The sequence below is a fragment of the Epinephelus lanceolatus genome, chromosome 14 (assembly GCF_041903045.1).
Source record: "Epinephelus lanceolatus isolate andai-2023 chromosome 14, ASM4190304v1, whole genome shotgun sequence".
Lineage (NCBI taxonomy): Eukaryota > Metazoa > Chordata > Actinopteri > Perciformes > Serranidae > Epinephelus > Epinephelus lanceolatus.
The window spans coordinates 41489690-41503265 of NC_135747.1; the positions used below are offsets into that span (position 1 = coordinate 41489690).

At 41.9% G+C, this 13576-nt stretch overlaps 1 protein-coding gene across 10 annotated transcripts in view; it reads left to right on the top strand.

The window, feature by feature from the left end:
* The window catches only part of dgkh (diacylglycerol kinase, eta), a 94838-nt gene that overhangs the window by 41880 nt on the left and 39382 nt on the right, over nucleotides 1-13576 (top strand). For 9 of the 10 annotated variants that reach the window (XM_033617360.2, XM_078174726.1, XM_033617364.2 and 6 more), the window contains 3 exons: nucleotides 2826-2958; nucleotides 9324-9430; nucleotides 10817-10942. In XM_033617360.2, the coding sequence (XP_033473251.1) occupies nucleotides 2826-2958; nucleotides 9324-9430; nucleotides 10817-10942 (366 nt within the window). The remainder of the gene's footprint in view (nucleotides 1-2825; nucleotides 2959-9323; nucleotides 9431-10816; nucleotides 10943-13576) is intronic. The other variant, XM_078174728.1, reaches the window with a different exon arrangement.

Consider the following 13576-nt stretch of genomic DNA (forward strand, 5'->3'; position numbering starts at 1 on the left):
GCCACCATTGTTAGCAAACAACAAACCAAACAGCATCGAAAAACACTGGTTTTTAACGTGAAATTGACTTTGTTTTATTTAGTTTTTATGGGTTTGAATTTGTTTGTTTTGGAAAGGAAGCGACCTCTGTGGATAGTTTGGCCGATAAAAACCTCTTGAATATCTGGATCTGAAGTTATCGGAGAAAAAGACTAGGCACACATTAGCAGGTGCTGGGCTAGCGTCCTATCTGCAGAGGGCCAAACAGCATTGAAAAAACACAGATTTTAACGTGAAACTGCTTTATACGCCATTTTTCCGCTTAAAACCATCTGGTCTGTTTGTGTTGGAAAGGAGGAGACCTCTCTGGATAATTCAGCTCCTGGTACAAACCTCCTAAAAGTTGAACACTGAAGGAATTCTAACCAGGAGAAGTAACAGCCGGTTGCAATGTGCAGTCCTCACTGCCAAACCCCGCTAAATCCCCCTAAATCTTACACATTGGACCTTTTATACAGGAGAAATAATTCTGTTCTGCTCAATGCTGTTTTTGTTGACATCATAAAGTACCCATAATACTGCAGTTTTACTACAGGCTCTAGATAGGGACACAGCTCTCACAATAAAAACCTGACTTCAGCTCCATCATCAACCCTCTGTGTTCTTCTCCCATACGAGTGTAAAAGCACTCGTTTGTTACGTTTAATGCTTTTAAACTTTTAATCTATGTAAAGGAACTTTACATGTATAGCCTATAATAGACTTACTTTCTGTCCAGAGCGACATTCAGCAGTTACGAGCCGTCACGTGTTTTTAGAATCCATTGAGGAGAGAAGTAATCCATCAGGGAAACACTTCAGAAACATTATAAAGTGATAGTTGTACGTTTTATCCACTTATTTCTCAAATACCTAAATAATTATTTACTGTTTTGGAAGCGGCGCTTGTTAGACGGTGGCAGCCATGTTGTCGTCCAATCACAAATTGTGTTATTAGATGGTGAAACGCGTGTAAACAGCTGAACCAGTGACCGTTGCGAAATAGTGGAGAGTAAATAATGACCAAGATAGTTATCTGTAGTTTACCGAACTAATGACTGATGTGTTTATCTAAAACCCACGATCCGACCCGCATGTTATTTTTTCCACCCAGATCCGAACCCGGGAAAAAATGTTTTTTTAAAAACCACCCGCAAATCAGCTGTTTTTGTGGGTACCCGACCCAGTGCAGGACTCTGGTTCACACCTGGCACATGGGAGAATGTTTGTGTCAATCTGCAACCCTCTGCTAGATGCCACTAAATCCTACACACTGCCTCTTTAAGAAATCCTAACCATAACTGTAAATTTGATTTTTCAGTTGGCACTCAGCCTGTCACGCCTGAAGCTATCTTTAGATTGAGCACAGACTGCCTGTATCTTTGATTAGAGTGTATCAGTCGGCTACTGGAGATGAACAAGACATAATATCAGTGGGCCTCTGGTCACTGGCCAGCTACATTAGCTTACCGTCAGAGTAAAAAAATCAATTATATAATTTAATTATTAATCAAAGTAATAAAATAATCTGAATTATTTATTGAAATTTTAAAGCATCCTCGCAGGGTTTGAGTAGCCTTTCAATTGGTATATTTTGGTGCTCATGTTGTTCCCCATCCTCACTGTCATTGCCATTCAGACCGAACAACAGAGCTGCAGTTACAGTCATTTTGAATTTAGGACAGGATCTATGCCGTCCTCTGAGTTAGGCGGTTCTGTAAGATAAGAAGATAAGAAGGGATTTTTCTCCTCAGTGCAGTCGAGAAACATGTTTCTGTATTACAAAATATCCTAAATGTCATCTAGGGTTGCAGCAGTATGAGATTTTTATGTTACAATAACCGTCTCAGAAAATATAACCATTTTATGGTATTACAAATATTACTATTATCAGTTACAGTGGCCCTTAAAATAATGAAAGCAAAAGGCTCATTTTCTGTTGTTATATTTGAAATTTGAAAACCTTTCTTTAAATGAAAATATGTGTAAAAAGTCTGACAGGCTGTCGAGGAGTAAATGAGCAAGTGCAGATGAGATTCTCCGTCCGGTTAAAAACATCTTTCAATACCATAGATAAGCAACATCACATGTTATGATAACCATCTGTTTTCGTACCATGGTGTACCATGAAATTGGTTTACCGCTGCAACTCTTATGTCATCCTAAACTGAGATACGATTTCTGTAATGAGGCCTCAGGTGTCGCTTCTGTAAGATAACGGAGCAGCAGAGTCGCACTAATGACTTTCAACTATCGAGGGTTTCTCCTGTGGAGTCCTGATGCGTGTCCTGCTGTGTGCGTTCCCTCTGCCAGGCAGTTTACTGGGTAGTGTCGTCACGAGGCTCCTATAGTAAGGCAGACCTCAGGGGGAAAGAAATTATTATTTTAATGTGAGAGCTAATACACGAGGGAGGAATGGGCTGAATGTGAAAATGTGTTGATTTGTGACTGCTGCTGTAATTTATTATTTTTCATGTATTGAAAACAGCCAGTAACAGTAATATGCATTCATGTGTAATGAAACCTGCAGTAGATATGTTGTTGTCAGACCCAAACGGAATCTGCAGATTTTTTTGTTTTGTTTTCAGCTGTGATCCAGAATGAAAATATTTTTGCTGCTTGTGATGTGACAGATAATATTAATTTTTTTAAAAAATCCATGGAAAATCTGCAGAGATGCCGTCTGCAGATTCCGTGCAGGCCTGGCCACTGTACATCCTCTTGTCATGATGATGTAGTGCACTGTGCTTGCCTTTCTGTGACTGTTATCCCAGTGCTGCCAACCTGTTTTAACCTCTCCTTTGCCAGACGGCACAGTTTAATGTGGAACATTTCTCAGGGATGCACAACTGGTACGCCTGCTCCCATGCACGGCCCACCTTTTGCAACGTCTGCAAAGATAGCTTGTCTGGGGTCACGTCTCACGGCCTCTCCTGTGAAGGTAGGCAGCACACACGGACACGACACACACAGACACGACACACGCTCACTGCCAAACACATGAATGCTATTTTTTTTTTCATTACAAAGTACAAAGTTTAACTTACATAACAGCTCTTTAACACATGACCTTTTGAAGCAGGTTTCACTCATTTCTACATCTCATTACTGGCTCTTGGATTGACTTTCTACTCTTTGTTTAAGGATGAGACACAATGTTTTGTTCCAGCAGCTAATTTGGAGCTGCAGCCTGTGAGCTGGCAGGTGTATATGAAGGTTTATGTTGCGTAAGGACGTGTGAGTCACTGAAGTGAGAAAATTCTTTGTACGAATATCTGTCCAAGTGGAGCAGATTGGTTACACCGGTGCCAGCGTGAGTCTTTGAAACGCTCTCGGTTGTGGAGTGGGACGCCCATCAAACTGCAGAGAGGCAGAAGTAGTGAAAAGAGCTGATGGTGAATTGCCATTAACGCTGTCACACTCTCTGTCCATATGCTTTTATGTCATACTGGGTGTTAGATAAGCGCTAAGTCACGCTTTTTGAATTTCTTTTCTTGCATATTTCCATTTACCCATAACGGAGAAAAAAAAAGAAGCTGTGAACAGATCCTGTGAATGACGCCACATCTCCTCACCTCATGTGTGAAAGAACAGACGTGTTAAGAGGACGGGGGCTGACACTATATTTTTGCTTTGGTTTAGCTGGTGTAAAGTGTCAGTGACATGCAGCAGACCTTAATGAGCACCATCTGCATATCCTCTCCTCCTAATTTTGCTAATGTTCCCCTGTGAGTGCGTACATGTGTGCATGTGTACTGCACACGTCTCAGTCCATACATGTGTGCATGGTTTGGTGTGTGAAGAGCCTCTTCACTCAGCGCTCATTATCCTCTACAATGGGGCCCTCTCATATCCAGAGCAGAGAGCAGGAGAAAGAGACACAGAGAGATGGAGAGTCATTAGAGCAACATCAAACTCTGATCTAGATCAGCTTATCCTGCCACACACACACACACACACACACACACACACACACACTTTTAACAAACAATAGGAAGATGCAGTTGAGAGAGTAGGGTCTTCATCAAATCATAAATTAAAGATTTAAATTGGACACAGATAGGTCAGGGAGTTCTTTATTGGCTTCAAAGATATTTCCTCTGACATTTCTTTCAGCGTAGATTAATTGACAAATATAATATATAACACTCATGGTAGAAATTGAATATAATTTTTATTACTGTCTTTTCATTAGTGTATAATAGGGGTGTGCCATAAAGCCGGTATCATTTTTAATATCATATGAAAAATTCTTATCGTGATACGATATTTCAGCTTGTTGACATATTGACGTCACACTGTTACCCACGGCAACAACAAAGATGGCTGAAAGTGAAATTATTACTGACTCCTTGGTGGTTCCAAAAAGAGGAGCAGCTTCAGTAGTGTGGAAGAAACTGTGGCATCCTGAATGTTTTACTTCTCTTAGCGCTCAGAGGGAACTCATTCAGCGGCTCCTCTGGCAGCAGCACAGCGTCTCTCCCTCTCCTCTCTCACCGTGTCATCAAGTAATTTTGTCATAAACCTTTGGTGATGTAAACCTATGTGAAAAAACTCCATATATGTGACTGTGTGATAGTTGTGGTGTCATAACAGCCTGTCACAGGTTACAGCCTGATGATTAGAGGAGAAATGGCAGAGCTTTAAGGTCCAGGTGAACTAAAAACTAAATCAAATTGTGATGTTGAGATGGCAGCATTCAAAAAATAATTGCAGGCAGGGCTGTTCTTGGCTTCCGTGCTTCAGATCCACACTGAGCACACAAGTTTTCAGCACAGCCCAAAAGGATCTAGACTCTGTACATGAGACAGTGAGAAGTGGATGATCAACTGTGAGAATGAGAGACAGTGTGAGAACGGTAGAGAGAGTAGGGAGAGAAGAAAAAAAGAGAGAACAAGAGAGCGTCTCTATTAAACGTCGAGAGCAGCCGGCAAAACAGTTTCACAGCAATCAGCGCAGCTTAAATTTCCCTTCGATTTCCTGCGCAGGACGCTCGCTGGGGATTGATTCGTGCTAGCAAGCCACACACAGATACACACACTCACAGACAAAGTCCTCTGTCTCTATTTCACCCTCTCACACACACAAACACTCCCCTACACACAGCGTTGTCCTCCAGTCTGGGATGTGAACGCTCAGGGTTCGGCCTGGCCATTAACAGGCAGTGGTATCATGTCCTCTGAATTCTCTTAATGCTCTGCTAATGCTCCCTAACAGCATTTAGCGGTGGACTAGATTGAAACATCAATTGTTGCTCCCGGATATGACTCTGACTTTGTATATCTGTGTGGACCTCCTAATGACAAGATCGCCCGTGTGTGTGTGTGTGTGTGTGTGCGTGCTGTGTGTGAGCATGGGTGGGGTGGCTATAGAAATAAAGTTCCCCGAGCACAGACATTATTCATGAGTCCGCTAAGTGCTCCATCCTTAATGGAGAAAAAGGCGAGAGCCATCTTCATCTGCCTGTACGTCTTCATAGGAGATACTCATGCTCCATTTACATTCACTCCTCTTTCTTATTCAGAACAACCTGTGTCACATACATTAAAGTCAGAGGTGTGAAAGGTGTAAGTGCTTCCTCTGGTGTAACAGTGGCTATAGCTTCTTATACTGTACGTACCAAGTGAATCTTGACGTGGACGGATACATAAGTCCCGTCTTTACCAACTGAGGCAGTGCAGGATCTCTGTGCTTCAGCCATTTAAAAGGAATAGTTAAGCATGTAGGGAGAGTAAGGACAGATTGAGACCACTCTCTATCACGTTATTTGTCAGATGAAATCATACATGATACAACTCCAGTGAAATGCAGTCCCATCAGCTCCTGGAAGATGGGCATTGTATTTGTCCCTTTTTGTTGTCCCAAACGCAGAGCAGTAGTTCACACTTTGTCCTTTTCAGTCCTCTAAACTTACTAAGAGCGGCAACTCAAAAGAACTCAGACCCAAACCAAAGCGAACTCTGGTCTGAGTTTGGTTCACTTAAAGTCTGCAGTGTGGTTTGCTTAACCTGTGCCTTGTGAACACAAAGCGCTCCAGGTTCCCTTTGCTCTTTGCCGTTGTATTTAGCCCTCTACATCATACACTAGTTCACTGGGACACATGAAAAATCAGACGACACAACATTGGCCTCTCTCCAGATGTGGAATGTAGAATACAACAAACAGCAACAGTCTACAGCACAGAAAGGTTAAGGTTGTCCTCAGAGTTTAAGTTCATCTGAAAGTGAGTGGCTTCATAACTGCACTGAAGCAGCACGCCAAAGTAAAAGCAAAATTATGTCAGTGTTCTATAGGCTATAGTCGAACAGAAAGAGGACTGAGGCCACATCAGAGCTAAAGTGGACCAGAAAGAGAACTGAGTCCTCTGTGAAACGAACGGAGTCCCTTTTCTGTTGGTCCACTTTTTGGTGCACTTTAAGAGGACTGAGTTTGGTTCGTTTAAAAAGGACTATATGTGAAAACACCCTTAATGAAGCTGATGAAAACAAAAAAACATCCAAAACAGGCAGGGAACTGAAAGTCCAAAAGAAAGAAGAACCAAAACGTATCTGAAAATCAACGGGGATAACACGATGAACTCAGGGAAGAAACCCAAAACAGAATACAAGAGACCAGGCAGAGACCTGGGGCCTGTATCACAAAGCAGGATTAATGTCTTAGCGAGGTAACTTCAGGGTTAACCTTGGGTTTTCGGTCTCACGAAGCCGGTTAAGTTCTTATCGGGGTAGATCACCATGGTAACTTACTCTGAACGGCTATCCTGCTCCGGAGCAGGGTAAGTTCAGGGTTGAATCTGATCCTATAAAAAGCACCACCCACTGGCCAATCAGCTGTTCGGAAAAAAATGACTCCGCTGACAGAAATGCAGCCCAGTCATGATGGGAAGTTTAATTCATTTGATTGATTTTGATTTGAAAGTTTATTTTGAACATTAAAAAAGAAAAGAAAGCAACAACAACAGACAATGAAAAGATTGTTCAAAAAGGAGTGAAAGAAGTCGAAATGTCATAAGAAAGAAACTGATCATTTGCAGACATAGCATCATTAATTAGTGCCAACATTTTGTTTTGTTGGAGGAAATGATCCCTGTTAAAGATAATGGGCCTAATTGACAGCTTTGCTGCTGGAAATGTGGAAAGTAGCCTATCATGTCTACACTTCATGGTGTTTGAGGGTTAGGGTTGTTTTTTAAAGAGGGACACTAGGTATATTTCTGCGCAGCTGTTAATTTCTAACACAGCTCAATATCAGGATGATTTTATTCAGACTATCAGTTTGGTGGTGATATGATTTAATTGTGGCGTCAGCTTTAAGCTTTATTGTAGCATATATAACGTTATGACAAAGAAGACCAATTTATCAGACGCAATGATGTTAGACGATAATTGTAATACACGCAATTCATCTGCGCAGCATTGAGTTCATGGGATTCAAGGGTGTGATCAGTGTCAGATGTACAGGTACAGGTACTGTAGCTACTTGAACCAGTGATGAGTCATTTAACCTACACATCATTTTATTTGCCACCTTGTTTTGTCTTGATTTTTCCCTCTCTCCTCCTCTATTTCTTCTTTCCTGACTCGTTTTTTTTTCTTCTCTATTATGTGATTTCATTGATGTTTTGACAGGAGAATTTCTTTGATAAGCTTTTAGTGGCTTCTGACCTCTCCGGCACTTTTCTTTTTTTAATCTTGTAAATGTTATACTGTCTGTTTTTAACATTATGTGCAAATAAACTAATCTAAACTAAAACTAAACATTATTCATCCCGTTATGCGTTGCCACGCATGTTTCCTCCTCCTGCAGCTGCCACGGTGTTGGCCTTTTCTCTAATGTTGCTTTTCTCCTCCTCATATTTTAGTAGAATTAATCTCTGATCCTCACGAGAAATACTTTTTTTCCCTCACATACGGCGCTCTGTCAGGACGCTCGGTGACGCTCAGTGATGCTGCGCTTCTCTCATGATTGTGATTGGTCCGCTGTGTGCGCGTTCACGGCTCTTGATAAAGCAACCCTGGGTTGAGTTACCGAGTTGATATCCAGCGTTGTGATACCGATTATCCTGATTGCCATTGTTAGGGTTAGTCAGCCCAGGATAGGTCTGGGTAACCCAGGAAAGGTTGATCTCGCTTCGTGATACAGGCCCCAAGCAGGGAACAGGGCAGGGAACAGGGCAGGGAACAGCACCATGAACACAGACAAATGGACAAGGAAGAGAGAGAAACACACAGGTATACATACACAGAAAACTAATCAGAAGAACGAGACACAGCTGGAGGAGGAGGACACAGGCAAAAGGCAGGAACACTAGGGTGGAGCACACAAGACTAATACACAACAGGTGTGAAGGGAAGACTCTGGAAATGAGACTGATGCAGACAGGTGTGACAGAAAACAGGCGGGAAAACACAGAAAGACAGGAAGTAAAACCAGACATGACACATGAGGAGAGAATCTACAAAATAAAACAGGAAGCAGATTAAACATGAATGAATAACACGAAACAAGGAGCCCAGGATCATGACACTTAGCCTCATTTACTGCTCCTCTTACAGCCAGGAGATGGTTGCATTGTACGTCTCTTCTTCTACTATGCTTTGTTTTTATTTTCCTGCTCTGCTGATGTGTTGAGGCTGCTGAGGATGACGGTGGAGCTGATTAGCATCTTGCACACAGAAACACGTGCATGTCAGTGCATTATGTGAGTCAGTGTGAGCATCAGAGCCTGTACAGATGTGTGTGTTTAACATAGTAATCCAGACAGTACAGCAGGTAGCTTTAATATGGAGCTGGATCCACCTGTAGGGTTCAGGTCTCCGTCAGCCCAGCTGTAGGCTCCGTGTTGCTGGTTACAGATAAATGGATTGAAGCTAAGTCATCACGATTTGCCTCTATCTGTCAGAGCGCAGAACAGAACAGGCTCAGGGAGGTTAGTAATTACACCCACTGACACCTCATTAGGGCTTGATTCATTAGAACACTGTACTTTGCAGGGTGTGTCTGTTCCTGAATCAGGCATCAGTGTCCAGTGTTTAACGGCTCGCGAGGGAGAAAAACAATAGAATTACGTGAAATGTTGCATTCGAGGTGCATTTAATCTGAATCTGATATCTGATGATGCCATGGCATTAACTCAGTATCATTCACACCTCACCCATCTCATTAATTTATTTATTTTTTATTTACTTTTATTTTATTTTTGTAATATAGTGCCACATTATGCAGATGCTCGGGGATGTTAAAGGTGTTAGAGGTGTAAAACACGGTCAGACTGATGTGTGTGTGTCGACTGTTTGTGTCTTTCAGTGTGCAAATTCAAAGCCCACAAACGCTGTGCTGTCAGAGCCACTAACAACTGTAAATGGACGACCCTGGCCTCCATAGGAAAGGATATTATTGAGGACGAGGATGGGGTAAGTGTGTGTGTGTGTGTGTGTGTTAAATTATTTATTTTTCTTCTTCGTTAAAAGGCATTCATGTATTTTGATTTTTATCACCTCAGAGCTATTAATAAAAAAGTGATTAATAGTGAAATAGTGACAAAAACATTTTGTCAACTAAAATGTACGTCATACGTCGCCAGCAATGGCTACAGTAGTCTTGAGTTTTCCTCGCTAGGCTAGCTGTGGATTCCAAATCCAGAAAGGGAAAAGTCTCAGGTGAAAACAGAGAATTTAATAGTGCTTTGATAAATTTGTTTGCTTTCATCAGCAATGCTGCAAAGACAAGTACCAAATAGTCATAATGTTGACCATATTGTCGACCCCTGTGCCAGGCTTTTAACAAGAACAAAGAAATGCGATCACATCACACTGATTTCAGCCTCTTTACATCGGCTCCCTGTTTGTTTTAGAATTGACTTTTAAGGCTCTTCATGGCTCCACATTACATTTAGGACCTTTTAGTGCCTTATGATCCTTTGTGGAGTTTGAGATCCTCCAGCAGAGGTCTGCTTGTTTCAGAATTTTGTCACTCAGCAGCTTCAGAACGAAAGATTCAGTATCAGTCTTTTATCTTAAAACAATATCGGTGGATCCTCGTCGCTAAGGCACTGATAAAATTTTAGATTTGTAAATGGTTTTCTGAGGCAGGGGATAACTTAACATGCTTCCTCAATAGCTTGCACTTTAGTTTGGTGTGGTGATTGGTGATGTCAGCATTACTACAGTGGAAATGCATGTAGAAATGCACTTGTAATGACTGTGAATGTGGAAAAACTGAGACAAATTGTTGATGCTGCACACACTCTTTCAAAGACATCTCAGACGGTTCATCATTTGTTTTGTGAAAGGATGAATATTTCCAGGGTGAATTTCTTTACACTAAAAGAAAGGGGAAAAATTGTGTTGTTATTTATAGGTTAATATGCAGTGGTTTTACTGGCCTGACCCACTTGAGATCATATTGGGCTGTATGTGGCCCAAAATGGTTTTGACACCCCCGACTTAGGGGCTGCTAACTGTCTAATGATTAGCTATGATAAATGATAAATTTCTGTCTGGAGGCTTCTGTGAAAATACTGAATCACTGACTTGTACTGTATACCCAGGAGAACTGTATATTGCATGATAATATAGAGCGTTAAAATGCCTCACCACAACCTTTTCATGCTCATGGATTCATCAGTGTCAGGAAGAGAAGAGAGATGTGGAGCCAGTGGCAACAGAGAAAAGTGCTTCCTAGAAGAAACGATAGATAAAAGTAGACAGCGTAAAGTGTTTCCCATTTCCTCAACTCTGTGTGTACGTGTGTGTGTGTGTGTGTGTGTGTGTGTGTGTGTGTGTGTGTCGAACCTACAGATTGCAATGCCTCACCAGTGGTTGGAAGGCAACCTGCCCGTCAGTGCCAAGTGTGCCGTGTGTGATAAGACATGTGGCAGCGTACTGAGACTGCAGGACTGGCGCTGCCTCTGGTGCAAAGCTATGGTGAGACATCTGTCGCATGTGCATAATGCTTCATTTGCCCGAGCTAAACCACATTGAAACAAGACTAAAAACTGAACAAGGAGCTGATCGTTTGAATCGTAATCGGGACATTTGAGACAACAAAAAGCTTCATATCAGCGTTGAAGCTGCTTGTAACTGACACTGTTTGTTTGCATGCTCCTCACCACAATGACATTTCATGAACACGTGTCAGCTATATGTTGACTGATGGAGGGTCTAGATTGCCGCAGAGCTGTTTTCCATTAGCCACGAGCCATCCTTTCCATTTATTGGTCAGTTTTTGCTCCTTATATTGAACAGCTTCACCCAGCTCGCTGTGGGAGAAGATCATTAGGGCGACCTCTCTTAACCTGCTGCCACAGTGACCTGGACCAACAGTAGCAGCAAAACAGGGTGGATGGAGCAATCCAAGCCTTCGTCAGCAACCTTTCCCATAGTTTACTCCCATCAGGGTTTCTCCTGTTGCAGGAACAGCTCACACAATTGCTTTAAAACCTGTCTGTGGATGTGCCATATCATATCGCTCACAATAATACCGGTATCATTTTTAATATGATATGAAAAATTCATATTGTGATACCCACATGACACACTGATGTCATACTGTTACCCACGGCAACAACAAGCATGGCTGAAAGCAAAATTATCAGGGACTCCTTGGTGGTTCCAAAAAGAGGAGCAGCTTCAGTAGTGTGGAATAAACTGTGGCGTCCTGACTGTTTTACTTCTCAGACTCTTTTAGTGACTTACCGCTCAGACGGAACTCATTCAGCGCCTCTCCCTCTATTCTCTGATTTTGTCTTAAACTTTTGGTGATGTAAACCTATGTGAAAAAACTCCATATATGTGAATGTGTGATAGTTGTGGTACCATAACAGCCTGTCACAGGTTACAGCCTGATGATTAGAGGAGAAATGGCAGAGCATAAAGGTCCAGGTGGAAAAAACTTTGCTATAAAAGAAGAAAATCAGGGGGCGTTGGTGGGTTAGTGGATAGAGCAGGCGCCCCATGTACAAGGCTGTTACCGCAGCAGCCCAGGTTCGACTCCAGCCTGTGGCCCTTTGTTGCATGTCATTACCCCTCTCTCTCTCTTTCTCCCCCCTCATGCTGAACTGTCCTATCTATAAAGGCAAAAAGTGCCCAAACAATATCTTAAAAAGAAGGAAATCACCTGTTGATTTATATATATAGATCCCAGGGGACATTTTTGTATTTGGGAGCTGTTTAAATGTGTAATTTGTGGTAGATTTTATTTAGTTGAACAATTAATATTGTAACAGAATCTGAATCTCACTCTGAGTTACTGTTGTTGTTCACAAACTAAAGAAATGAGAGATCATTTTTATTTAGTTTTTACTGAATATTTGATGTAAAACTCTAAAACTATATCACTGATTTTGCTGAATATCTTTGTTCTTAAATTAAAGGGAAATTTCGGTTTATTTCAACCTGTCTCCTATCGTCCTAAATTTGTTTCAAGTGACTAGTGACATAAAAATAATAGTTAGCATGTTAGCCGTTAGCCTAGATACAACCGGGGCGCATAGTAGCGTCAGACCTGTTAAAACGTAAGTGAACGGGCAACCTTCAAGTGCAAAGTTAGTCCACTAAACAAGCTTTTTTTCCACAAAGACCGCCTCATATCGTTAGGATAAATGTCAGAGAACATAGAAAACGACATGTAAACGTATTGTCTTACCTTACCGGTGTGCTGCCATGTTTGTCTATCATTTAGCTCTGCTTTCCAAAGCGCAGCCGAAATATATCTCGCGAGCTCTAGATAAAGCCCAGCTGGATACTACTCCAGGTGGAGGTGTCTCGTCCTCGGTCACATCCAGACCTTGAAAATAAGGCTGCAACCGGTCCCATTCCTTGCAACAGAGGCATTCCTCTTCTGTGGGCACTGGGGCACAGCATTCACAGGTACACCACCAATCTCCAGAGCTACGCAGCCTTGCAGCAGCCATTCCTCCTCTCTCGTCCTCTACCTGTTGCGCCTCTCTCTCTCTCCTCCTCCGTTCTTCAATTTCACAAAGCTCTTCGTCAATGTATTCTGGCTCAAATAAATAAGGGCGGCCATCAAACTCTGCAAAATCAAATTCCTCCTCCACAAAGTCGAAGTCTGGCAAAAAGTCAGCCATTATTCTATAAATCTTTCATAAAATAAATGAATGAACTTTTCAGGCTACTGTCCGGTTCTGCCTTCCAGCTGTTGCTGCTTGTTCTCGCAAGATTTCAGGCACGGTATGAGATCGCTGCTTGTTCTCGCGATATTATGGTCACGCTTTGGAAAGCAGAGCTAAATAGTAAACAAACATGGCACCACACCGGTAAGGTAAGACAACACGTTTACATGTCGTTTTCTACATGTTCTCTGACATTTATCCTAACGATATGAGGCGGTCTTTGTGGAAAAAAAGCTTGTTTAGTGGACTAACAATTATTTTTATGTCACTAGTCACTTGAAACAAATTTAGGACGATAGGAGACAGGTTGAAATAAACCAAAATTTCCCTTTAATGATAATTTAATTTAATTTGGTTTTTGCAGTCCTGTAACATTATCCCCACCCACTGCTACTCGTTAGCTCAGCTGCTTGTTACACCAGTCAAG